Here is a 23,901-nt window from a genome sequence, read left to right on the forward strand (position 1 = left end):
ATAATAGTGACATTACAGCATCCTTAGGTTGCTAGACCATTTATCATTGCTGCCTCTGAAAGACAGTACCTTGTATGCGTGGAATCTTACGTGGTCGCCCAGGTCGTCTACGAGGCCTTTCTTTGACCAAAGCCTTCTCGGCACCCTCAAAGTGGTGACTACGGGAGGCATCCTCTCCTGGGCTGTAATCACTGTCATCTAGAACACAACAGAAATTAAAAAATTGGCAAAATTGCAAATTACAAACTTCAGCTCTAGCCATAAACTATACTGTCTGTACAATATCTGTCCTCTCTTTCAACTTTATCAAAACCATGAAGTAGGAGAGCAAACCTTAGCAATTTATTCAATTATTATCAAAGCAGGCCCATGTACTAAATAGTTGATAGTAGATCTAAATAAGATTATGCAATCAGATTGTAAAGCATATGGTGACTTTAAGAGAAGAAGATTCCTCACCATTTGGGTTATCTATGGCTCCAGCATCCACAATATCATCTTCATCTTCATCTTCCTCCTCTCGTAATCTTACAGCTTTACGAGACATCCGTCCATCTTCATAGACTTAACAGACAAATACAGTAAAACTAAACAGGCTGCACATTTTCTCGAATAGATGAGTGTGAAAATAACCCTGAAATTATCTGAGCAGCTGCTGTACAAACAAAGCTTATTATATTTTCTGTTAAAGCATATTTTGAACTTTTGATGTTTTGTTCTATAGGGAAACTATTATGGATTACTTTTATTGTAGTTAATTTATACACATTTAATAAACAACCAAGAATTCCCAAAGCACGGAGTACTATGTGTTATCTAAGGCTAGCTTCGCATATGTGCAGGAGTGCGTGTAAATCGTTTGCATTCCCACACCTGCATGAAGCTGCAAACAAAACATGGTGCTGCTTAGAAAACAAGCAGGGGTGCCATTAACTTCTAATGGCACCCCTACGCACTGAAAAACACACATTCCTGCACATGGAAATTGCATGGTGCAAAAAATTAATTTCATTTCCGTGAGGTCGTGTTTTAAAAAAGATTCATGGACCTTTTGCCCTGCAAAAAAATGCAGACACATCAGACCTTTCAAATGAATGGGTTACTGTGCCCATGCACCCGCGGAACACAGACAAAATAAGTGAACCAAGCCCAAAGAAACAGCACGGTAGCTTCCTTTGCAGCTCCCTTTGTCGAATAAGACCCCATACTGGGCCTTCTACATCTGCTGGTCATTACTAAGAACTCTACAGTGTATACCTTTCTAAATTAGGAGTGCAAAATATACTGCTGGACCGGCAGCCTGTGCCTGGTCAACAGGTTTGTCTGACTTTCTCTGGATTACTTGGATTGCACACTGTATGTATTTAGCTTGTCTGTAATTATGCTGATTATTGGCCTGTTATCTCTGCTATTGTCAGTCGCTGCTCTGATTAGCCAAATGAGGACTTTATTCTGGTGTAGCACCTGTCCTGCTTGTTCGTCATCCATCACCATCTAGGCATCCCTATATGTTGCACACATGTGTGTGTTAGCAGTGCAACAAACCCAGCTTCGGTAAAACCTGGCACATCATGACTTCACCTTGGGGAGAGTCCATACCCTTTCTGGGTGTCACAGAAGATCCACAAACCAAAACAATATTTTTCAGATTTTGTTTTTTGGTCCTCACCATAATAAAGGAAGAAAGTAATTAGAAAACAACTATAGACTCTCTTTGGCTATTTTATTCAATTTATTTTCCAATATTTGAGCAGATTTCCATATAAGGCTATATAAAACTACCCAAATTTCAGTTCAATATCCTGTCGAATAAAGGGTTTCCTTACCTACTGGCACGTGACGCTCTTTCACATGGCGAAGGAGGTTGGATTTTGAGACACTCTTGTATTGGCACATCTTACACTTGTACTGCTGAACAACTACCACTTCCATCATACCCTCCAATGCGTCCAAATCAGAGGCTACCACAGGGACACCAGCTGATTGAGGTGTGGAAGCCTTGTTAGCATCGTCTTGACTGACTGTCATGGGGTAACTAGTTGGGACTGAATCAGAAAATGCAAAGGTTCTTCAGTTAGAAAACTGCACTGTAAAAGACACAATGGGGGATATTTACTAAAACTGCTGCACTCAGAATCTGGTGCAGCTTTGGATAGTAACCAATCAGCTTCTAACTTTAGTTTGTTCACTTAAGCTTTGGCAATAAACCTGAAAGCTGATTGGTTTCTATGCAGAGTTGCACCAGATTTTGCACTCTCCAGTTTAGGTAAATAACCCCCAGTGTAAGAACAGAATTGTATAATTCATTCAGATATTGGTTTACAGCAGTCTAGAAGAGTTGGAAGCCTGACCTCTGTTTTACTGTTTTATGGCATCACCCCTACGGTAGACGTGTATTGACACGAAACGCGTCTAGGAGGAGCCTTCGCACGCCTTGACGTTACGCCGCCGGTTCAGGAGGTCCGGCGGCCCACCTTTGGTATTCACTGGTCAGTGTATAGAATCTTTTTTTTCAAGCTGCTTATACTGGCTACAGGCTGCAGGCATGCGTTTTGTAACTTTTATGGCTTACATTATTGGATTTAATAAATAATTTTAAAACATACTACACTATGAGTATTTTTACTCCTTACATCTGGCACTGAGTTCCCATACCTCAGCCCCAGCATTTTCAGGTTCTCTGCGTGGATCCAAGGAGCAGTGTGATCCGACCAGGCCAGCATCGTCTTAGCACCGACGGACCATCTGGGTACTATAAAGCAGCGCCTACATGGGACCCCGGCTACATATAACCTGTACATGCGTATTAATATTGCGCTTCTGGTAAGCAGGCAATTTATCTATTCCTGGGATTGGATTGCACCTATACTCCCTGAGAGTCCCCCATCACTGAACTGTTTATCATCTTCAATATTCCTATATTTGATGACCGCATATATAATTGTCACTTGGATATTATTTTTGTAGCGCTGCACTTTATTGTTTCTATTCTGGTTGGAAGGGCTTGTAGTTCCTTTTGTGCATTTGCCGCTCACTGAAATGTGCTCACTTTTCTTTATTTTATACAGTCTGTTTTACTGTTTTATTAACCGTTTCAATACCGTGCAATTTTACACCTTCCTGCCCAGGCCATTTTTCAGGTTTCAGCGCTCTCACACTTTGAATGACAATTGCGCGGTCATACAACACTGTACCCAAACTAAAATTTTATCATTTTCTTCACACAACTAGAGCTTTCTTTTGGTGGTATTTAATCACCGCTGGGGTTTTTATTTTTTGCTAAATTAACAAAAAAAGACCAAAAATTTTGAAAAAAAAACACATTTTTCTTTGTTTCTGTCATAAAAGTTTACAAATAAATAATTGTTCTTCATAAATTTAGGCCGAGATGTATTCTGCTACATGTCTTTGGTGAAAATAACCCAAATTAGGATGTATTTTTTAGTTTGTAGGAAAGTTATAGAGTTCACAAACTATGGTATAGATCTGAATATTGATCAATCCTGAAGTACTGACAGCCAATCTAATTTCTTGAGGTCCAAGAATGTCAGAATAGTACAGATATCCCACAAATGACCCCTTTTTGCAGAGTAGACAGTCCAACGTACTTCATAAGAGGCATGGCGAGTTTTTTGAAGTTGTATTTTTATGTCATAATTTTTCGGAAAATGAAAAAATTAAAAAAATTATTTTCACTATTTTTTTTTTTACAGGCTGTCACCAGTGCAGTACAGCGTCATCATATAACTGGCATGGCGGTTAACAGGGACACTGACTGGTGACAGTATGAAAAAAAAAAAATATATATATATTTTTTTTAATTTTTTTTAAATTTTTTTATTATATTTAATTTTATATTACATTTTTTTTTTTTTTAAGATTTTTTTTTCATATTTTACTATGACCAAAGTAGTACAATGTTACCATAGTAACACTGTACTACTTTGGGGAAGTGATCAGTATTTTTTTTTTTTTTTTACACTATTTGCTTATAGCAAAGAATTACTTTGCTATAAGCAAGCATTTACCTGAATGAAATCGATTCATTCAGCTTTTTTTTTTTTTTTTTTTTGTGCTTAGCTGTGATTTGGTCACAGCTAATCACATGACATGTGCATGTGATTAGCTGTGACCATTCACAGCTAGGCACTAGTATACAATGGATGGCATCATGAATGAAGCCATCCATTGTATACAACTGTCATGTGACCTGCTGTGATTGGTCACAGCAGGTCACATATTACCAGCAACGGGAGCCGGTACTCGGATCTGTCATCGGCCGCGTCCAAGGTGCACGGCCCGTGACAGATCCCGCTGCTGCGCCGCTCTGTATTACCGCAAACGGCGCATGTGCGGAAGCACGCCAAATGGCGTGCACCCGGAATGAAGAGGCACATCTGAAGCCGCCAAATGGCCATTGGCCGGGCGGCTAATGGTTAATCATCATTGAACTATTTATTAAAGTATATATAAACCCAATAACTAAAACTCTCATGTCAGCTTTAACTTTAAAGCTAATATGTTAAAGTATTATTAAAAGTAATTTTTAATATTTTTAAACTGTAGCTTTCAATAAACTGATATTTAGTGCTCATTGCATAAAGGTCCTTCTTCAGGCCCGTCCTGACATAAGACAACATTTGGTCCCTGTCTCTTCTGTTCTCTTATGTGGTTACCCTGGAACTGCAACTGTTCTCTTATGTGGTTACCCTGTGGTTCACCCTCGTAAAGTAGCCTGCAAGCAGCCATACTGATGCAAACAGCACAGGTAAGTTCTACTGTTGTCCCCATCAGGAAAACCACCCTGAAAATTTATGTGCAGCAGTTGCTGGATTGCATGCATACAGACAAAAAGGGGCTGCAGGTTACCAGTGGTGCTGTTATGTAAATATCAAAGGATAAAAAAAACAGATGAAGATAATTATTTTAGTTAAAAAAATAGCAATTGACCAAACACTTAATAATGTGAAGAGAAATGTTTATTTTAAGTGGCAACAGGAAGCTTTTCTTTACTTGGGGACACATCTGACCCCCTGCCCCCAAGCATTATATCTAGAGATGAGCGAATCAAACTTGGCGAAGTGGAATTCGTTTCGAATATTAGGAAAAATTCGATTCACGCCGAATCCGAAAATTAGCATACTTCGGATGCACGAATCGAATTTTCCCCGATCGGCCGATTTTCATCCCTTCTACAGCCGGCAAAAAGTGTCCCTGCAGAGAGCTCCGCTATTTCTGACAGTTCTCTGACAGTTCCTTCACATTTACAGCGGTTGAAACATTGTATCTATTTGTTTCCATTTAGGATACAGATGTTTTTATTCGGAAACAAATAGATACAATGTTTCAACCGCTGTAAATGTGAAGGAACTGTCAGAGAACTGTCAGAAATAGCGGAGCTCTCTGCAGATACACTTTTTGCTGTACTGGAATTCTTCTTATTTTCATCCTACTTCTTCTTCTTCTTCATCCTCATCCTTTTCTTCTTCTTCTTCATCCTCATCCTCTTCTTCTTCTTCTTCATCCTCTTCTTCATCCTCATTCTCTTCTTCTTCATCCTCATCCTCTTCTTCTTCTTCATCCCCATCCTCTTCTTCTTCATCCTCATCCTCTTCTTCTTCTTCATCCTCATCCTCTTCTTCTTCTTCATCCTCATCCTCTTCTTCTTCTTCATCCTCATCCTCTTCTTCTTCATCCTCATCCTCTTCTTCATCCTCATTCTCTTCTTCTTCATCCTCATCCTCTTCTTCATCCCCATCCTCCTCTTCATCATCCTCATCCTCTTCTTCTTCTTCTTCACCATCATCCTCTTCTTCATCCTCATCCTCTTCTTCCTCACCCTCTTCTTCTTCTTCTTCTTCCTCACCCTCTTCTTCTTCTTCTTCTTCCTCATCCTCTTCTTCTTCTTCATCCTCATCCTCTTCTTCTTCATCATCCTCATCCTCTTCTTCATCCTCATTCTCTTCTTCTTCATCCTCATCCTCTTCTTCTTCTTCATCCCCATCCTCTTCTTCTTCGTCATCCTCTTCTTCTTCTTCATCTTCATCCTCTTCTTCTTCTTCTTCATCCTCATCCTCTTCTTCATCCTCATTCTCTTCTTCTTCTTCTTCATCCCCATCCTCCTCTTCATCATCCTCATCCTCTTCTTCTTCTTCTTCACCATCCTCTTCTTCATCCTCATCCTCTTCTTCTTCTTCTTCTTCCTCACCCTCTTCTTCTTCTTCTTCTTCCTCACCCTCTTCTTCTTCTTCTTCTTCCTCACCCTCTTCTTCTTCTTCATCCTCATCCTTTTCTTCTTCTTCATCCTCATCCTCTTCTTCTTCCTCATCCTATTCTTCTTCATCCTCATCCTCTTCTTCTTCTTCATCCTCATCCTCTTCTTCCTCTTCCTCATCCTCTTCTTCATCCTCTTCCTCTTCTTCATCCTCTTCCTCTTCTTCATCCTCTTCCTCTTCTTCATCCTCATCCTCTTCTTCTTCATCCTCTTCTTCATCCTCATCTTCTTCTTCATCCTCTTCTTCTTCTTCCTCATCCTCTTCTTCTTCATCCTCATCTTCCTCATCCTCTTCTTCATCCTCATCCTCTTCTTCCTCATCCTCTTCTTCATCCTCATCCTCTTCTTCTTCTTCATCCTCCTCTTCTTCTTCTTCTTCATCCTCATCCTCTTCTTCCTCACCATCATCCTCTTCTTCTTCTTCATCCTCTTCTTCATCCTCATCCTCTTCTTCTTCCTCATCCTCTTCTTCTTCAATTGAAGCTGCTTCTGCTCCGCCACTCTGCCATTGGACTCTTGATAGTCGTCTCCCCACACTGCTGCTGGGGGGACTTTTTAACATAGGCCTCTGTATGGCCTTCAATTTAAGCTGCTTACGCTCCGCCACTCTGCCATGGGCCCCTGTACCGCCTCCTCATGCTGCTGCCAGGTCCAGAGTGTGTCATGGGTCCCTGTACGGCCTCCCATTGCTGCTGCCAGGCCCGTAATCTGCCATGGGCCCCCGTACCGACTCCTCATGCTGCTGCCAGGCCCGTAATCTGTCATGGGCCCCTGTACCGCCTCCTCATGCTGCTGCCAGGTCCAGAGTGTGTCATGGGTCCCTGTACGGCCTCCTATTGCTGCTGTCTCCATTGCCACACTCTGCCATGTGCCACTTTCAGGTCTCCTCACACTGCTGGTGGGTTCCATTTTGTCATAGGGTGCTGTATGGCCTCCCATTGCTGCTGCCTCCACCGCCACACTGTGGCTCCACACTCTGGTTTTGGCCCCGTGACTGCCCAAATGAGTGAAGTGTGCGGTGATTCTAAGATCGATGGCACTCATCTGCATGTCATACTGACTGACAGTATTATTTCTCTTCCCCAGCAGACTCCAAGGGCATTTAAATTAAAGGTACAGTGTTCTGCACTAATATAAGGCTCTCTGAAGCCTAGAAACCCTTTTAATAAGTTAAATTCGCAGCGAATAAATTTGCATAGAATCAAATTTATTCCGCAAATTCGGCGAATCAGCCGAATCGAATTTTTGAATAATTCGCTCATCTCTAATTATATCCAACGAATTATTATCCTCCACAATACCAAAAACGTTTGGATAACCTAGACGACTCAGCTTTCACCCCAAGTCTTACCCCTACAAACTTTACATGGTGGACAAACAAAGGGTTCCTGCGAATAGTGTATTTATGGAATGATCAAGGTATCCTGTCAAAGCAAGACTTCCATGAAAAGTTTAAATTACCTGATCCAGACTTTGTTTGCTATAATCAAAGTGTACATTTTTTAAATACCTTAAAACATCGTTCAGACTTGACAACTATGACGTCTATGGAATACCTATGCAGGAAGCTCAACAAGATCACTAATCATATCTTAGAGAATTCACAAAACTGCCTTACAAGGTTAAGTGGGTAACAGGATATGGCTGAAGATAAGGACCTTAGTGACTGGTATAATTTGGTCCTTTGTGTGTATAAGTCATGTATCAACACTTTGATTATTGAAGTGAATTATAAAGTATTGTCACATTGGTATATGATTCCATTGAGATTGACCTTCTGTGTCCCTGGGGTTTCCCCGAACTGCTTCAGGGGATGTGGACAGGAGGACACAGCTTACCATACATGGTGGATGTGCCCAAAAGCCAAAAGATTCCAGATTCGTATACACAACTTCATATATTCTTTGACCCAGATTAATCTAAAAAAGCCAACCCACAGACACTCTTGAACCTAACCACAGTTGAACCTGGGTGGTATCAGAAGGCTAATCTTGTTAATTTCCATAGCTGCAAGAATAACAATAACCAGATATTGGAAGTCGCAGCCCATTCCATTCGATCTGACCAAGGTAAAAAAATTATGGATAATAATATTCAAAATTATTTCAGCTATTCTGAATGATAAAGTAAAGCTATCTGAAAAAAACTTGAAATCCTTGGATAACTTACATATGTGAAGGAAAGAAAACAAATCTTGTGCCCTGAACTCAAGGGATGGACGGGTTAAAACATCTATTCAGATGCTTTATTTCTCAACTTCTTATTTTCTTCTTATCTTTTTATTTATCTCTTTGTTATATACAATGATGTTATGTACACTAGTTTACTGCTCCAGAAGGAACATTCCTAGGGTAATTGCCATGATTACTAGCAGATCACATGTAAGCAGTTTTGGGTTTATGTATGAAGTCATTGGGGGAGATTTACTAAATCTAATGCAACTGTGCATGGTGGCCAATCAGCTTCTAACTTCAGCTTGTTCACTTAAGCTTTGACAATAAGATCTAGAAGCTGATTGGTTGCTATGCAGAGCTGCACCAGATTCTGTATGCACCAGTGTTAGTAAATCCCCACCATTGTGTATGTATATATATATAAGTTTATAATGATTGTACCACTTTGTACCTTATCAGTTTACTATTACTATTTTGGCTTTTTTATTTTGTTGTGCCTATTCAACAGAAGCTACAAAGACCCAGTTTTGCATACCATTCTCTGGCTCCTCCAGGATATAATACTGGGTGACCCCAGAATTCCTGCCCTCAGAACTTGTGACAATACAACCTGAAAGCAAAATAAACAGTAATAAGCATTTCAACAGTAAACAATGGTGTGTGTATCCCATGATATACACCCAGAAAGGCTTAGTCCAGGAAAACAGGGAAGCTTCTCATGTCAACCAGGCTTTAGCTTTTATGTTCTAACAAACATTGAAAAAATTTAATCTGGACACATGGACAACACAATGGTAACTCTTGGGATTGACTATTAATGAAGGAGACAGCAAGAACATACAGTATATCTTTCGGCGCTTCTGCTTCTAAACTTGACAGCTCAGGAGGAGCAGCTCTATTAACTATCCAATGTTAGTACAGAGACTGCCCCTGCTAAACTATTATGTTCTAACAGGGGGGACACCCCCCCCCCACCAGAGCACTCTGGTCAGCACTCTCAGCCATCGTTAAAGTGTTACTAAACCCAGGACCCTGCATTTAGCTCCCTTGTCTCCTACTCCCATGCGTGTCTCCAGGACTTCCCCAGAGCTTCCCCCATCCTCTGGAACTCTCTACCCCAATTTATCAAACTATCGCCTACTCTGCTCACTTTTAGTTGATCTCTGAAAACCTATCCTGTCCTCAGCTAATAATGGAATCTTATACTCCTCCTACCAGTCATCCCCCACAATTACTACCTTTTGTATCACTAAGATTGTAAGCTCCAAGGAGCAGGGCCCTCCTAACCCTCTTGTATTGAACTGTATTGTTGCTGTATTGTCTCCCGTTGTATTGAAAAGCGCTGAGCAGACTGTTGGTGCTATATAAATCCTGTATAATAATAATAATATACAGACTGATTTTACTGTTTTGGGTTTATTAACACTTTAAGACCATGTCACATTAGCAACCCTCTACAGGTAGTTCCCGAGTTTCATACATCAGACTTACATACAGCTCTTACTTTCAAACGGAGGGAGACAACAGGAAGTGAGAGGAAGTCTACCCATAGGAAGGGAAATTCACTCCTGTAAGTTATCATGGGAAAAAGGTGTCTCCACTGAAGCTTTATTACCAATCCTTGTTTCCACGAAAACCCCAAATTTTCAAAATCCAATTGTCACAGGGACAGAAAGTGAGGTGAAATATTCTCAGCAGGGGCACAGACAGCAAAACAAATGGTACAGGGGTGTTAACCTTTCCCTATGATATCCAAAATATGTAAAAATTATTTTTTCTGGCTAGGGTTACACTGAAAAAATTTACTTGTCCCAACTTACATACAAATTCGACTTAAGAACAAACCTACAGAACCTATTTTATTTGTAACCCAAGGACTACCTGTATTAGCCCTGGTTCACACCGAATGTGATTGGTTCAATTTGGTCCTATTTAAGGAACAACTTCAATGTAGTGCTGATAGGTGTGATTTCAGTGCCATTTACCTTATAATCTGTGAGAGTTAAATCAAACTGATAAAAAAGTAATGCAGGAACTATTTTTCAAATCGCACTACTTGAAATCTCACCTGTTAAGACAGTGCTATAGAAATAAATTAGTAGAAACTTCAGGTGCGATTTGTAAATCACATGTCGCACCTGAATTTGCAACGTGTGAACCAGGGCTAATGCAGGCCATAGATGGGTCGAAAATCGGCCAAAAATAAAATCGGCCGATTTTCGGATCGTTAGTGGGCTAATTGTTCGGCCGATTTTGCCGATCGACCGATTTTCGCAGCAATGATGGGCAAATTGGCTGATCTTTTTACCGATAAAAAAATCTGTGCATGAGCAGTGACCTGCAAGAGGAAGACAAAAATAAGAGGAAAAAAAAGAAGAGGATGAAGAAGAGGAAGAAGAAGAGGATGAAGAAGAAGAGGAGGAAGAAGCAGAATAGGAAGAAGAAGAGGAAGAAGAAGATGAAGAGGATGAAGAAGAGGATGAAGAAGAAGAGGATGAAGAAGAAGAAGAGGATGAAGAAGAAGAAGAGGATGAAGAAGAGGAAGAAGAAGAGGATGAAGAAGAAGAAGAGGATGAAGAAGAGGAAGAAGAAGAGGATGAAGAAGAGGATGAAGAAGAAGAAGAGGAAGAAGAAGAAGAAGAGGAAGAAGAAGAGGATGAAGAAGAAGAAGAGGATGAAGAAGAAGAAGAGGATGAAGAAGAAGAAGAAGAAGAGGATGAAGAAGAGGATGATGATGAAGAAGAGGATGAAGAAGAGGAAGAAGAGGATGAAGAAGAGGAAGAAGAGGATGAAGAAGAAGAAGAGGATGAAGAAGAAGAAGAGGATGAAGAGGAAGAAAAAGAAGAAGAGGATGAAGAAGAGGATGAAGAAGAAGAGGATGAAGAAGATGAAGATGAAGAAGAGGATGAAGAAGAAAAGAAGAGGATGAAGAAGAAGAAGAGGAAGAAGAAGAGGACGAAGAAGAAGAGGAATTCCAGTCCGGCAAAAAGTGTCCCTGCAGAGAGCTCCGCTATTTCTTTGACAGTTCCTTGACATTTATAGCGGCTGCAACAATGTATCTATTTGTTTCCGAATAAAAACATCTGTATCCTAAATGGATACAAATAGATACATTGTTGCAGCCACTATAAATGTCTAGGAACTGTCAAAGAAATAGCGGAGCTCTCTGCAGGGACACTTTTTGCCGGCTGTAGACGGGATGAAAATCGGCCGATTTTTTTTACCGTTGCTGGTAACGTCGGCCGCTTGAACGACCGATTTTTCGTTTTTTTAAAGAAAAATCGGCCGATTTTCGACCCATCTATGGCCTGCATAAGAAGCAACATGATCACTAAAGAAATCACCTGTTCCGACAGTGTTGCTTCACTGCAGGCCAAAACACTGTAGAATCTCATTTGCCATTGAGGGGAGATCAATGGAGCAACTCTTCACTTATTCGGCCACTAAGGGAAAGTAGCTGTAAGAGCTGGTGTCTATTCTTAGCGACTCACCAGTGACAGTATCACTAGTCTTCAAATCAGTCTCTGCATTCTTATAGAGCTCCCTGGATCCTAGGATCATCCAGTATATTGGACGTCTGCCCAATTAAGATTGAGCCCCATTCCCTGTCCAATGCTGCCGTCCACTGTCAGATGCCAAAACCTCAGTGGGCAGCAGAGTATCTGAGAATTAAGTTACGGCAGGTGGGGCTTAGTAAAAAGGGAGCACTGCTTACTTTTTCACCACAAAATCTTGGCAGAACGCCCCATGTGCAGCCTGGGCCTAGCATCCAAGAGGCTCATCAAGGGCACAAAGGTGGATTTAAAGGCTAATTTAGGTTCCTGCACTTTGGTACCATTGTCACCTTAGAAACCTTTTACACCAGATCAGTTTCATGTTCTGGTTGGGGTGTGAAGTTTCAGGTTAAGTGTTAGAAGAGAGGTTGAAGGGTTAAAGCTCACCACACTTGCTACAATCCTATTGTACAATTTCCTTTAGATCTTCTAACAACTATGTAATGCAAGGACCTGCCTGACTAAATACAATTTGATTGGATAGATTAGGTGGCTCTTCAAATTACATACATATGGTAAATCTAAAATTGATTGTACAAAGATGGTGACTCTAATGCAGGCCATAGATGGGTCGAAAATCGGCCGATTTTTCGGCCGAAAATAAAATCGTCCGATTTTCGAATTGTTAGTGGGCTAACTGTTCGGCCGTTTTTCGGTATTTTGTCAGATTTTTTTTTATCGGTAAAGTTGGAAAAAAATCGGTCGATTTTGCCGATCGGCCGATTTTCGCGGCAATTATGGGCAAATCTTTTTACCGATAAAAAAATCTGCGCATGAGCAGTGACCTGCAAGAGGAAGACAAAAAGAAGAAGAAAAGAAGAAGAGGAAGAGGAAGAAGAAGAGGATGAAGAAAAAGAGGAAGAAGAGGATGAAGAAGAGGAAGAGGAAGAAGAGAAGAGGAAGCAGAAGAAGAGGAAGAAGAGGAAGAAGAAGAAGAGGAGGATGAAGAAGAGGAAGAAGAAGAGGATGAAGAAGAGGATGAAAAAGAGGAAGAAGAGGATGAAAAAGAGGAAGGAGGATGAAGAAGAAGAGGAGGAAGAAGAAGAGGAGGAAGAAGAAGAGGAAGAAGAAGAATAAGAGGAAGAAGAGGATGAAGAAGAGGAAGAAGAAGAAGAAGAGGATGAAGAAGAGGATGAAGAAGAAGAAGAGGATGAAGAAGAGGAAGAAGAGGATGAAGAAGAGGAAGAAGAAGAAGAGGAAGAAGAGCATGAAGAAGAAGAGGATGAAGAAGAAGAAGAGGATGAAGAAGAGGATGAAGAAGAAGAGGAAGAGGATGAAGAAGAAGAGGATGAAGAAGAAGAGGATGAAGAAGAAGAAGAAGAGGATGATGAAGAAGAAGAGGATGATGAAGAAGAAGAGGATGAAGAAGAGGAAGAAGAAGAGGAAGAAGAGGATGAAGAAGATGAAGAAGAGGATGAAGAAGAAGAGTAAGAAGAAGAGGATGAAGAAGAAGAGGAATTCCAGTCCGGCAAAAAGTGTCCCTGCAGAGAGCTCCGCTATTTCTTTGTCAGTTCCTTGACATTTATAGCGGTTGCAACAATGTATCTATTTGTTTCCGAATAAAAACATCTATATCCTAAATGGATACAAATAGATACATTGTTGCAACCGCTATAAATGTCAAAGAACTGTCAAAGAAATAGCGGAGCTCTCTGCAGGGACACTTTTTGCCGGACTGGAATTCCTCTTCTTCTTCATGGGGGATATCTGTCAGGACAGTACAGATATCCCCCAATGACCCCTTTTGGCAAAGTAGACAGTCCGACGTACTTCATAAGAGGCATGGTGAGTTTTTTGAAGTTGTATTTTTTTGTTATAATTTTTCGGAAAATTAAAAAATTTTAAAAATTATTTTTATTTTATTAAAATTTTTTTTTTTACATACTGTCACCAGTGCAGTACAGCGTCATTATATAACTAGCATGGCGGTGATCAGGGACACTGACTGGTGACAGTATGAAAAAAAAAATATTTGTTTTTTATTTTTTTATTACATTTTTTTTCTTTTTTTTACGATTTTTTTTTCATATTTCACTATGACCAAAGTAGTACAATGTTACCATAGTAACATTGTACTACTTTGGGGAAGTGATCAGTATTTTTTTTTTACACAATTTGCTTATAGCAAAGAATTATTTTGCTATAAACAAGCATTTACCTGAATGACATCGATTCATTCAGGGTTTTTTTTTTTTTTTTTGTGCTTAGCTGTAATTTGGCCACAGCTAATCACATGACACAGCTGGGCTGTGATTAGCCCAGCTTGTGCATGTGATCGCTGTGACCAATCACAGCTACACACACTAGTAGACAATGGATGGCATGAATGAAGCCATCCATTGTATACAACTGTCATGTGACCTGCTGTGATTGGTCACAGCAGGTCACATGGTATCGGCAATGGGGCCGGTACTCAGATCTGTCATCGGCCGTGTCCAAGGTACACGGCCGGTGACAGATTGCGCCGCTGCGGCTAATGGTTAAGGTTGGGGGATGGTGGGGTGTGGATGAAGGGTAATTGTTAGGGCCTGCTTTGTAACTATATATAGTTAAGTGTTAGAAGAGAGGCTGAAGGTGGCCAAGGATGGTGGAAATTTTGACACCATTCCAGCTAAATCGTTCAAAATTTGTGCTGAGTGTGGCCCTGCAGGCACAACCTGGTTCAACAAAAGAGGATTCAAAAAGCTGCCTGAGGAATGTAGGTCCATACGGCGTACGGACCTGGCAAGCTGGTAGCAGTGCTGTAGGTCCGTACGATGTATGGACCTGGCAGCAAAGGGTTAAAGCTCACCACACTTGTTACAATCCTATTGTACAATTTCCTTTAGATCTTCTAACAACTATGTAATGCAAGGACCTGCCCGACTAAATAAAATTGATTGAATAGATTAGGTGGCTCTTCAAACTACATAGATATGATAAATCTAAAATTGATTGTACAAAGATGGTGACTCTAAGACGTGAGTTTGGGAGGGATAAATGTGAATAAAATACTTGGGGGATGGTGGGGTGTGGATGAAGGGTAATTGGTAGGGCCTGATTTGTAAATAAATATATTTGACCACCCCCTCCTCAAAAAACTCTATTTACTTGGCCTCTGTGACTGTACTCTCTGTTGGTACGAATCTTACCTATCTCACCGCACCTTCAGTATCATTTACAACTCTACTTCCTCCTCTCCTACTCCTCTTACTGTCGAGGTCCCCCAAGGTTCTATCCTTGGACCTCTCCTATTCTCAATCTACACTTCTTCCTTGGGTCAGCTGATAGCTTCCCATGGTTTCCAATACCATTTCTATGCTGATGACACACATAGCTATCTCTCTACTCCTCAGCTCACCCCATCAGTTTCCACATGTATCACTGATTTACTAACAGACAGACTGAATGTCACACCATTTCCTAAAACTGAATCTATCCAAAACTGAACATAATATTTCCTCCCCCACATGCCTCTTTCCCCGATTTCTCAGTCAGGATCAATAGCACCACTGTCAACCCATGCCTGCATGCCAGGGTGCTAGGGGTAACCCTGGATTCTGAAATATCCTTTCAGGCCACATCCAATCCCTGTCCAAATCATGCTGCCTCAACCTCCGCAACATCTCCAGAATACGCCCCTTTTTAGCCAATGATACCACAAAGCTCCTAATTCATTCCCTGGTCATCTCTTGCGTCGACTACTGCAACTCCCTCCTCATTGGCTTACCTTTACATTGGCTATCCCCCCTTCAGTCCATCATGAATGCTGCTGCCAGGCTCATCCACCTTACCAACCCTTCAGTGTCTGCTACCCCTCTCTGCCAACCCCTCCACTGGCTTCCACTCGCTCAACAAATAAAATTCAAAATACTAACAACTTACAAAGCCATCCACAACTCTGCCCCCACCTACATCACCAACCTGGTCTCAAAATATCAACCAAACCACTCTCTTCGATCCTCCCAAGACCTTCTGCTCTCTAGTTCCTGTGTCCCCTCTTCCCATGCTTGTCTCCAGGACTTCTCCCGAGCTTCTCCCATCCTATGGAACTCCCTATCCCAATCTCTCCGGCTGTCTCCTAATCTATCCACCTTTAGACGATTCCTGAAAACTTTTCTCTTTAAAGAAGCCTATCCTGCATCTACCTAGTAAACCGCCATTTATTTCCTCCATCAGCTCATCCCCCCACAGTTATTTCCTTTTGTATCACTCAAGCCTTCCTCCTAGATTGTAAGCTCTAACGAACAGGGCCCTCTGTTTCCTCTTGTACCAAATTGTATTGTAACTGCAATGTCTACCTTCATTTTGTAAAGCGCAAACTGTTGATGCTATATAAATCCTGTATAATAATAAATAAATATATATATATATATATAATTAGTACACACATGCCTTCCGTTCACATTTTCTCAGCACAACATTCATTTTATAGCCTCTCTTTCTCATGCACTGTTCTAGTCTTCCACTGACTACACAGGTCACGGGGCCCTTTTTAAATAAACATACAAAGCTATGGAATGGCAGAGTTCACACGGGGACGGACTGAGTAGCAGCCTCAGGTAAACTTGGAACAAGTGGTTCTGAGTCATAGTGCTGCTGACAATACATACACATATAGCAGACACATGATGGAATGAAATATCTCAAATGCCCGCTCTCTCTCTTTCTGTACCTTGAATTAGTTGAGGGTTGATTGATCCATGTATAATGCGATCCACAGAATTTGCTGGGTAAGCAGTTCCTGAGACTTCAGAGGGCAGGATGATGGTTTGCGGTGACTGGGTGAGGAGTGACTGACAGATGCTGCACACTCCAGGTACAGAACACAAGTTGGACTGACAGGAAAGCATCTGTGCATTAGATATTGCCCCCTAGAAAAGCAATTAAGAACATGATGGGTAAATAAGTAGATATTCTTTTTTAAATAAAGTTGTGATATGATCAGCTATAAAATTCAAGTGGAACTCCAGTCAAGTTCTCTTCATCTTGGACAGGGGAAGAAAGCATGTTATGGGGGACATAAAAGAAGGAAGAGAAATCACACCACTGACAGCTCCCACCATAAGTAAAGGGAAAACCTCCCAATGGGGACAGTTGTCCTGGTGGTAGCAGTCACAGGTGGGATTAATTCTAACTTTAGGGATATGATTTCTAATGCAGGCCATAGATGGGTCGAAAATCGGCCGATTTTTCGTCCGAAAATAAAATCATCAGATTTTCGGATTGTTAGTGGATTAATAGGTCGGCCATTTTTCGGTATTTTGGCAGATTTTTTTTATCGGTAAAGTTGGAAAAAATTCGTCCGATTTTGCCGATCGGCCGATTTTCGCGGCAATGATGGACAAATCGGCCGATCTTTTTACCGATAAAAAATCTGTGCATGAGCAGTGACCTGCAAGAGGAAGACAAAAAGAAGAAGAGGATGAAGAGGAAGAAGAAGTGGAAGAGGAAGAAGAAGAAGAGGAAGAAAAAGAAGAGGATGAAGAAGAGGATGAAGAAGAGGAAGAAAAAGAAGAGAATGAAGAAGAGGATGAAGAGGATGAATAATAAGAAGAGGATGAAGAATAAGAAGAAGAGGATAAAGAAGGAGAAGAAGAGGATGAAGAAGAAGAGGATGAAGAAGAAGAAGAGGAAGAGGAAGAAGAAGAGGAAAAAGAAGATGAGGAAGAAGAAGATGATGATGAAGAAGAAGAGGATGTAGAAGAAGAAGAGGATGAAGAAGAAGAAGAATTCCAGTCTGGCAAAAAGTGTCCCTGCAGAGAGCTCCGCTAATTCTTTGACAGTTCTTTGACATTTATAGTGGCTGCAACATTGTATCTATTTGTTTCCGAAAAAACATCTATATCTGAAATGGATACAAATAGATACAATGTTGCAGCCGCTATAAATGTCAAAGAAATAGTGGAGCTCTCTGCAGAGACACTTTTTGCCGGCTGTAGACGGGGTAAAAATTTTTTTACCGTTCCTGGTAACGTCGGCTGATTGAAGAACCGATTTTTCGTTTTTTAAAAGAAAAATCATCCGCCTTTCTCCCCATCTATGGCCTGCATTAGTTCCTGTTGTACCATGGAACAGGAATGAGAGGCAGTAACATCAACGGGGACTCAAGCAATAAACATTGGCAGACATTCTAACTCACAGGTGTCAAACTGGCGGCCCTCTAGCTGCTGCCAAACTACAAGTCCCATGAGGCATTGCAAGACTGACAGCTACAAGCATGACTTCCAAAGGCTGAGGCATGATGGGACTAGTTTCGCAACAGCTGGAGGGCCACCAATTTGACACCACTGTTCTAACCCTTTCACATATTGTTTAAAGTGATATTAAAGGCAATAAAAAAAAATAACAATGATATCATACTTACCTGCTCTGTGCAGTGGTTTTGCACAGAGCAGCCCCAATCCTCCTCTTTTCAAGTCCCTCGCAGGTGCTCCTGACCCCTCCCTCTTGCCAAGTGCCCTCAGAGCTAGCGGCTTGCTATGGGGGCACCCAAGTAGGCTCACTTCTGAGCTGCTGCTCTGCATGTCCATTCACACACAGAGCTGCGACTCAGCCCTGCCCCCTCTCTTTCCTCATTTGCTCACTGGCTATGATGCCAGTGGCTCCCGCTGCTGTCTCAGCCAATATGGAAGGAGATTCCCTGGAGAACTGAGGCTCTCGTGCATATCACTAGATCACGATGGGGCTCAGGTAAATATTAGGGGAGACTGCTGCGCACAAAAGGTTTTTTACCTTCATGCCCAGAAACCGTCAGGCTTTACAACCACTTTAAGCTCACTTTGGAGAGATTTCAGCTGACTTCCTGATGTGTATCAATGACAGGAAGAGAATGGAAATCTCCCCAATGGCAAAAAAAAAAAAAAAAACACAAGACAGGGATTTAACCCTTCCCTACTTTATCTAAAATAAAAAAAAAGTTGTGACTTTAGACAGCTCTCGACAAATCCCAGGCACTAGGTCGCTATGGCGACTAGAAATTGCATCCTGGCGTTTGGGTTCACACACTGCCTCCCACTGACTTCAATGCAAAATCACATCCCATTGACTTCAATGCAAGATCACGTCCTATAGACTTCAATGCAAAAATGCCTCCCATAGAGTTCAATGCAAAAATGCCTTCCATAGACTTCAATGCAATTACGCCTCCCACAGACTTGAATGCAAAAATGCCTTCCAGGGACCAGGAAGGATTCCATTCACACCTGGGTGTTTTAGGATCACTACAATTGTAAAACGCAGGTTCAGGTGCCATTATTTTAAATGGCACCTAAAACATGGCTTGTTTTTGCTGTGATTGTCATGCGGCAAATCTCATTCCATGAATATTGTCGCCCAAAAGTTGCCTTGCCCTGGGCGCTGACAACCCAAGCTAGGCAAAAAAAAAATGGCTAACTATTTTAGCTTGTACCTAGATTCAAAGCAAATTTGTCAAGCCCTGGCTTTAGATATACTTTAACCTTAGATTGTCAAATCAGTAAAAAAAAAAGTTCACTTTAATTAAATTTGAAGTGCTCCTTCAATCAGCACGATCAGTCAAAAACTATAGTCTTTACACTATATCCACCATCACGTCTGCCACAAAGACCTTTTTTTCCCCACACAGGGTTAAGCCCATGGCTTTGTGACATTTTGAGGTCTTTGTGCTATTAGCATACCAGGCGGAAACAGGTGAGCAAAACTGCAAAGACTACACATATTTGTCTTCATGACAATCTGATGAATCAGCTGACGGAAAATACAACAATTCATGAATCAAGTGTGCCAAATGCTTTATTTCTAGATGACTGTTCTGTGCAAGATCCAGCTTGATAAATCAGAAGAAGTAAATAGTATTGCAAAATAAAAACACATACGGTGTAGTCATGATGCATGGTGACGTTCGGCACTGGTGTGAACGTATGGCTGGTGCTATGTTTTGTGGCGGGACCCATAGCACTAATGCTGTTGGCACCTATTACGTGGTTCACATTGTCCCCATTATCTGCATTCTCCTTTAACAAAATCTCTTGAGGAGTATTGGTGTGTGGACTTGGTACTAGAACTATGCTCTCAGAAGTCATGGTATTCCTCATCACTTGTTTTCTTGTCTCAGGGATATTAATGTTATTAGAGGCTGGCATTGGAATTATTTCTTGACTGGCTTGTCCAGAGAAGTTTTTGGAATCTTTCTCTTTAGTATCGGTTTGGTTGGTCTGTATTCCACTTGCGATAGGGTTGTCTGTGTTTGTTTCCAGACTTTGGTTGTCTATTATCAAGCACTGAGTCACTTCCTGTAAGGCCTTACTGATTGGACTTTGTTCAATATCAAGCTTTTCTGTGTTCTTTGTAACAGGGATGGGACTCGTTGATACTTTTCTTGCAGCCTCCCCTAATGGCCTCTGTATTGTGATTGGATGTTGTGGTCCACCAAGTGTTTGGCCAACATCAATCTCTCCATTGTTATCGGTACTCTTTGTTACACCTAACTCTTCTATGTCCATGTTTTCTTGACTGTGTATGATGCGTGGCTCTTGGACTTCCATGTTCTTCTTCCTATATAGATCTTCTGTTTCCATATCATTTATCTTCATTTTTGGTTCAGGTTTCTTTATGTTGTGGGACTCAATCATCTGTGTGTCTGCTGCCATATCAGTACCACCAGCACTCATGGACATGGTGACATCTTCTTGCATCCTTTCAGTACCAGGTCTGTCAACAGTTTTCCCATTAATTCCTTCCTCCATTACAAGACACCGACCCTGTGGACAGATAGTACAAAAAAGACCAAAGATTGGAAATAACATACATTTTAAGATATGTAGATAAACCTTTTTCTTTTATACATCAAAAACAGAGCTTTGTAGTAATCAAATCTAAGGTGTAACTAAACACACACTGTTTAATTTACATTGCCCCTTTTATTTCTGTATATGGATGATGGCACTGTAACTATTATAATAAAAAAAAATATCTAAGTACCTTTTCCCTAGTTAATATACAGCTGTCACATGACCAGGATCTTTCCCAGCCTGTCTGTAGGGAAACATAAGCAGGAGGAGCTTTTAGACCTCTGCTGCTTGTAACATGTCCCAAATATAAAAAAAACAGCCTTTGGAATACAGAGTAAAAAGAAATAATTATTATCAATAAACTGTTTTAAATTGTCATACAAATATTTATCTGAAATCAAATCATTATTATTTTTTAGCAATAACATGGTGTGGGCGGATTTCTGCCAGTCACAGGCTGTAATAAGAATAAAAGGGAGGTGAAGCCCTCCCCATTGTGTTTACCTGGTTAACGGGCAAGGAGGATGGAGTGGGCTGTCATTTACCATTATGTATATACCCACATGTGTGACTCTATAGTCACATGGGCTGATAAGATGTCATAGGGAGTAAAAGCTCAGCATAGAAACTCACTGAGAACTGAGCATGTGCAGAGCTGCCAACACTGCTCTGCAAAATCCCGAGCTGCACTGGGGACATGGACAGGAGGCGAAGACAGACAACAGCAGGATCAACCAGGTTTTTTGCACAATATAGAAAACGGAGTATGAACAGAATATAATACAGCATTTATTGATAGTTTTTTTATAATGTGGGTTTAGTGACACTTTAAAACAGAACTTCACTCCCTCAATCATCATTGATTATTTTTAATTCTTATGTTGCTAGCAATAATAAATACATAGGAAAGTATATCATATTTATTTGTTTTAAACTTTTTTTTTACATTTCTTCAGTTACTCCCTGGTTTTCTTGCCTAGGCAAATGATGTCATACATCTCAGGAGTCTTCAGGAGGAGAGGAAGGTTTTTTCAGCTAAGCACTCCCTTCTGCCTGAATGCCTGAGCTAAGGGCAAATGGATTCCAGGAAGTACATTCTACATGAATCATCTTCCCTTACTCAAGATGGCCATGGACAGAAAGGCTAGGGGGTGTTTTTCAAAGAGATTTCTCAGTAAATTAAAGCATGCAGATATGGCTGGATGGGTGAGTTTGCTCTGAATATTAAAAATGAACTAAATAGCATTTTCAGTTCGTGGTGCTCAGATGCAGTGTAGTTCCACTATAACCATGTGACCATCTGGAGAATGCAGAGTACTTATAAAAATGCAATAGCTTCTATATAAGGGCCGATTTTAAATTAAAGCTCTGTGTAAATGTTTGGAGGATGTGGTTTGAATTACTCAGGAAATCCAGAAAGTTTTTTGTTTACCATACGTAGACATAGGAAAATGTAATGAATGCAACTTGTCTCGAAAACAAGCATATCATGTGATTATTTTAATACAGTCAGTCAGTAAAATGGGCCAGCAAGAGCTCAGTTTATCATCTGTGCAATCATGGGTCAAAGAGACATCGTCACTTTTTTCCTATAAAAGCAGACCTAAGCAAAAAAAAAAAAATGAGCATTGTTTAAATGTGTATCCTAAATTGTGCAATTTAAAGTGTTACTAAACCCAAGACCCAGCATTCACTATATCTGGTCACTCACAGTACACAGAACATGGAAGTGCAATTATTTTAGTAAATATAAACTGCTAAATACCTTTTCTCATCAGCAGTTAGAGCAGTCTTGTGACTTAAGCAGAGCACTGGTTAAAGCTTGTAGGAGGAGTTTTCTTTCTGCTCTAGGAGGGTGCAAAACCCCTGACCTCTGTCTGGACAGTGCTGATAGGCCCTGTGCTGATCACTTGCACTCTCCCAAGAAAGAAAAAACCTCTCTAGCAATACACACCAAACCGAGCAAGTTCATGTGGCTACGGGTTCAGTCTGTCTTATCATGTGGACATTTGAACAAGAGGAGGGGCAGAAAAAACAAGATCAAATGGCCTTTTTACGCAATGCAGAGGATTGACCCCTTAGGTTCTACAGTGAGTATAAATATCATGCTTTACTGCATATACAGACTGATTTTCCTGCTGTGGGTTTAGTAACACTTCAAGATGAACAAACTTGAACACCGTACTCTTTTTTTCTGCAAAAAAATTAATCTGTAAACCATAGGGTGCCCAATTATGTAATCAATGCTTTGACAATGATGACATATTCTCTGATAAAGGTGAGAGTAACAATTAGATACAGTGAAGGAAATAAGTATTTGATCCCCGGCTGATTTTGAATGTTTGCCCACTCACAAAGAAATGATCAGTCTAAAAATCGAATGGTAGGTGTATTGTAACACTGAGACAGAATAGCAACAAAAAATTCAATTGAAATTCTAGCAGTCTATGACTGTCTCCTGAAGCATGTCCCCAGCCTCCAAAAACTCCTATAGCACGTGCATATTCTCCTGCAGGATGTCTGCAGTCTCTGCCCATCTCCTGTACTATGGCCGCAGTCTCTGCCCATCTCCTGTACTATGGCCGCAGTCTCTGACCATCTCTTTCCTCATGTTCACAATCTTTGACCATTTCCTGTATTATGTTATGTAGTCTCTGACCATTTCCTGTACTATGTCTGCAGTTTCTGACCATCTCTTTCCTCATGTTCCCAATCTCTGACCATCTCCTGTATTATGTTATGCAGTCTCTGCCCATCTCCTGTACTATGGCTGCAGTCTCTGACCATCTCCCGTACTATGGCCGCAGTCTCTGACCATCTCTTTCCTCATGTTCACAATCTTTGACCATTTCCTGTATTATGTTATGTAGTCTCTGACCATCTCTTGTACTATGTCTGCAGTCTCTGACCATCTCTTGTAATATGTCTGCAGTCTCTGACCATCTCTTGTAATATGTCTGCAGTCTCTGACCATCTCTTGTACTATGTCTGCAGTCTCTGACCATCTCTTGTACTATGTCTGCAGTCTCTGACCATCTCTTGTACTATGTCTGCAGTCTCTGACCATCTCTTTCCTCATGTTCACAATCTCTGACTATCTCTTGCATTATGATCATAATCTCTGACCATCTCCCGTATTACCACGGAAC

General features: G+C 40.9%; 1 protein-coding gene across 2 annotated transcripts in view; it reads right to left on the reverse strand.

Moving 5' to 3' along the window:
* ZNF335 (zinc finger protein 335) overlaps window positions 1-23,901 on the reverse strand; it is a 143,855-nt gene that overhangs the window by 68,098 nt on the left and 51,856 nt on the right. For both annotated transcript variants that reach the window (XM_089673432.1, XM_089673433.1), the window contains exons 2-7: window positions 19,838-20,722; window positions 16,657-16,855; window positions 8,984-9,058; window positions 1,827-2,045; window positions 460-564; window positions 70-198 (exon numbers count right to left, since the gene is read on the reverse strand). In XM_089673432.1, coding sequence (XP_089529558.1) covers window positions 70-198; window positions 460-564; window positions 1,827-2,045; window positions 8,984-9,058; window positions 16,657-16,855; window positions 19,838-20,707 — 1,597 coding nt within the window. In that variant the 5' untranslated portion in view covers window positions 20,708-20,722. The remainder of the gene's footprint in view (window positions 1-69; window positions 199-459; window positions 565-1,826; window positions 2,046-8,983; window positions 9,059-16,656; window positions 16,856-19,837; window positions 20,723-23,901) is intronic.

The sequence above is a fragment of the Staurois parvus genome, unplaced genomic scaffold (genome assembly GCF_062004578.1).
Source record: "Staurois parvus isolate SC_StPar_1 unplaced genomic scaffold, SC_StPar_1.0 ptg000137l, whole genome shotgun sequence".
Classification (NCBI taxonomy): Eukaryota; Metazoa; Chordata; class Amphibia; order Anura; family Ranidae; genus Staurois; species Staurois parvus.